The following is a 3,290-nucleotide window of genomic DNA, read 5'->3' as shown; positions in this document are numbered from 1 at the left end:
TAGGACCTCCTGGGAGGACTGGGCCCACCTCGCTGCTGGTGCTGCCAGAGCTGTGAGCCCCTCCAGGGTCCCTGGGTTTCAGCCAGCCCTGCTCCATCCCCAGGAGCTGAATGTTCCAGCTGAATGCATCCAATGGATGCAATTAGATGGAACCAGCTCCCATGTGGCTTGAGACCGTCCCCAGATATTCAGGCAAAACAGGACGTCCCACAGAGCAGATGGCAGGTGAGCTCCGTGCTACAGGCCCTGAGTTTGTTTGTTCCCGTGTGAGACAGGCCCAGCCCATCACTCCAACCATACACTAGGTTTTAAATGATGCAAGACAGGAGGGATTTTCTGGTCCCAAGAGCAGGAGAAGGGGATTGTCTGGGGTTTCCCGAGTCCAAATTTGCATACAATCTCCTGAGTGTGCACTATTCTATTAGGGCCATTCTCTGACTCACCAGCTAGGTGGTTGAATTCTACTCTTTGCAATGTGCATTGCAGCCAATACTGGGTCTGAATTCTACCCGGTGACCAGAGGCCAGGGCCTTTATAAGGTGGAAGGCTCAGTGCCCTTGCCAGACTCAGCTCCTGGTGAAGCTCCAAGCCATCAGCCATGAGGGTCCTGTACCTCCTCCTCTCGTTCCTCTTCGTATTCCTGATGCCTCTTCCAGGTGAGGTGGGCCAGGGAAACAGGAGGTTGGACAAATGGGACAATGGGCTAGAGGCTGTCTCTGTGTCTGCCTCCTCTAATTTCCCCTAACCCTCTGTCTCTCTCTCCCTCCCTTCTCTATCTCTCTTGTCTCTCTCTCTCCTGTCTCTCTCCTGTCTGTCCTGCCTCTGTCTCTCTCTCTCCATCTCTCTCTCTCTCCTGCCCCTCACTGTCTCTCCTTCTCTCTCTCTCCTGCCTCTCCTCTCTCTCCTGTCCCTCGCTCTATTCTCTCTCCTACCTCTCTGTCCTGCCTCTCTCCCCCTCTCTCTCCTGCCCCCTCCTGTCTCCCTATCTTATCTGTCTCTGCCTCTCTCTCTCTCTCCTGTCTTTCCCTATATTTCTACCTGTCTGTCTTTCTCTCCCTCCTGCCCCTCTCACTCTTTCTCTCTCTCCTATCTCTGTCTCCCGCCTCTCTCTCTCTCTTCCTATCTGTGTCCTGCCCCCCCACCTCTCTCTCTCTCCTGCCTCTCTCTCCCCACTCTCCAGCCTCTTTCTCTGTTTTTCCCCTCCCTCTCCCTCTCTCCCCCAGAGCTTGTCTTTCTCTTTCTTCTACACACACCTTTAGACTGAGTAGACCACAGGCCTGACTTAACAGAACCAGGCATTGGTTCCATATAGAAGGAGCTGGAGAACCCAGCGGACACCTCAGTCTCTCTTTTAGGCTGATATGAAGGGCCCGGTAGCTTTTTAAACTCATCTCCTCACTGCTTTCCACGCTATGACTGCTAAGGCTACGGTTGAAACCCGTTAGGTGACGTTTTAAAAATAAAAGTCAGAAATGTTATTTTACCTAAAGAAGGAAGGACAGAATGTCACTTTCTAAGGGTTTACATTTCAAGGGTAGATACTGCAACCTGGAGAACTCCAGAGAATCTTAAGGCCCCACGTACACTCTGGGAGCTACTGCTGCAGACAGTCTGCCCCTGGGTCTTTTCTGATCCGAGGCCCTGAGAATGATTCCCTGCCACCAGGCCACTGCAGGTTCACAGGACAGGGACAGCCCATTGAAAGCAACTTTTAAATCTGGATGCCGAACCTTCGTTTTCTCCTTGTTATTATGGAAATAAAATAGAAAGCATGAAAGGATAAAAGAGGGAGAGTGGAAGGGAAGGATGGAGAGAAGGAGAAAGAAACTTTGAGACTGAAACCTAAAGTAACGGATGCGGTAGATATTATGTTGTCAAAGCTTCCTTTTATCAGTTTTGTTCACGGATGCTGGGTTACAAGAGAACAACGGAGCTCTTAGAAGCACCAGGGACCTCGATATTTTCCAACGTGTAGCACAGTACCAGGAACAACGGAAGGAAGGGAGGGAGGGAGGGAGGGAGGGAGGGAGGGAGGGAGAGAGAGAGGGAGGGAAAAAGAAGGGTGACATTGGAACCAGGACTTAGATAGAAGAAACAAGCCATAACAAAAGCTGTTACTACAGTTCATTGTGGTTTTCAACTGTAAGTTACTCCATGTGAGGTTCATATTCGACAATGCAGCCCAGCGAGATACACGTTTTTATTCCATCTCAGTTCTAATACTTAACAGACTGAGTGATTTGGAAAGCAAAAGTTACTGGCCTGTGTGTTAAAATGGACGTAGGGTGGCTTTGAGGTTATCTTCTCGTGGTGGAGCTTGAATTCACAAGAGATCCTCGATGAGGTCCTACCTGACCCCACCTGGATGCCCCCGTCACTCAGGAGAGATCAGGGTCTTTCACATTCAGGTCCTGCAAAAATAAGCATCCCCCACACCACAGCAGTGCCAGCCTCCATGTCAGAAACTGAGATCCCAGTGACTGGCTCACGTCTCATTATCACAATGGAACAGCCCAGGCTTGGGAAAGACGCCCACTGCTGATTTACTCAGGGCCATGCTGACACGGAGTTTGTGGCTTTGCAACATGGGTTTTGAATTCTAACGTGGTGTTTGCTTTTTCCGTGTTTTTTCCTGTTAGGTGTTTTTGGCCATATAAATAATCCCGTCAGCTGCGTAAAGAGCGGTGGTGTATGCCTTCCCATATATTGCCCCAATGGCTTTAAACAGCTCGGCACCTGTGGTCTCCCTGGAACAAAGTGCTGCAAGAAGAATTGAGGAGGCCGAGAAGCTTCTGTGGCTGATGCGGATTCAGAAAGGGCTCCCTCAGCAGAGACGTGTGACATGTAAACCAAATTAAACGAGTGTTCAAAGACACAGAATCTGGATGCTAGTAATTGCGGCAAGTTCGTGGTGTTGGTTTGGGCAGGTCACTCTCTGACATCCTGGGAATGTCCTTCTCTGCTCTGCAGACCAGTGCAGTGATCAGGGACACCACGGTGGTGCTTGGAGTGCTTTCCAGGGTCACAGCCATCTGTCCCATTGTGTCCCCTGACCTTCCCCAGTTGCTCCCACCATTTTCCTAGAATGGGTGCTTCTCTCCTCCTGCATTCTCCCCTTGCATGCCCTCACCTACCCCTCACTATCCCTAAAAAAAGCAAGCCCAACTCAAAAACCACTTCCCTCATGGAATCATGGGAGACCTGCCAAGGGAGGAGATGCCCAGTCCTCTGTTCTCCACAAGCGCTCCCTTCTTCTGGTTTATGTTTCTTATGCAATTATGCTTCCTACT

General features: G+C 50.4%; 1 protein-coding gene across 1 annotated transcript; it reads left to right on the top strand.

Moving 5' to 3' along the window:
- Positions 1-475: 475 nt before the first annotated feature.
- Positions 476-2,877, top strand: LOC108293117 (beta-defensin 4A-like). Its single transcript, XM_017514366.2, has 2 exons — positions 476-656; positions 2,640-2,877. Exons 1-2 carry the CDS (start codon positions 599-601, stop codon positions 2,774-2,776), a joined length of 195 nt encoding a protein of 64 aa, XP_017369855.1. The 5' UTR covers positions 476-598; the 3' UTR covers positions 2,777-2,877.
- The last annotated feature ends 413 nt before the right edge of the window (positions 2,878-3,290 follow it).

Source organism: Cebus imitator, unplaced genomic scaffold (assembly GCF_001604975.1).
Source record: "Cebus imitator isolate Cc_AM_T3 unplaced genomic scaffold, Cebus_imitator-1.0 Scaffold523, whole genome shotgun sequence".
NCBI classification, from domain to species: domain Eukaryota; kingdom Metazoa; phylum Chordata; class Mammalia; order Primates; family Cebidae; genus Cebus; species Cebus imitator.
Note: the sequence above shows the minus strand (reverse complement) of the source record. Positions and strands in the feature narration are given on the sequence as shown.

Excerpts from the sequence above, each read along its gene's own strand:
- LOC108293117 (XM_017514366.2), top strand. The coding sequence starts at position 599 with ATGAGGGTCCTGTACCTCCTCCTCTCGTTCCTCTTCGTATTCCTGATG. Across the intron at positions 657-2,639 it reads ATTCCTGATGCCTCTTCCAG|GTGTTTTTGGCCATATAAAT; the intron begins GTGAGGTGGGCC and ends TTTTCCTGTTAG.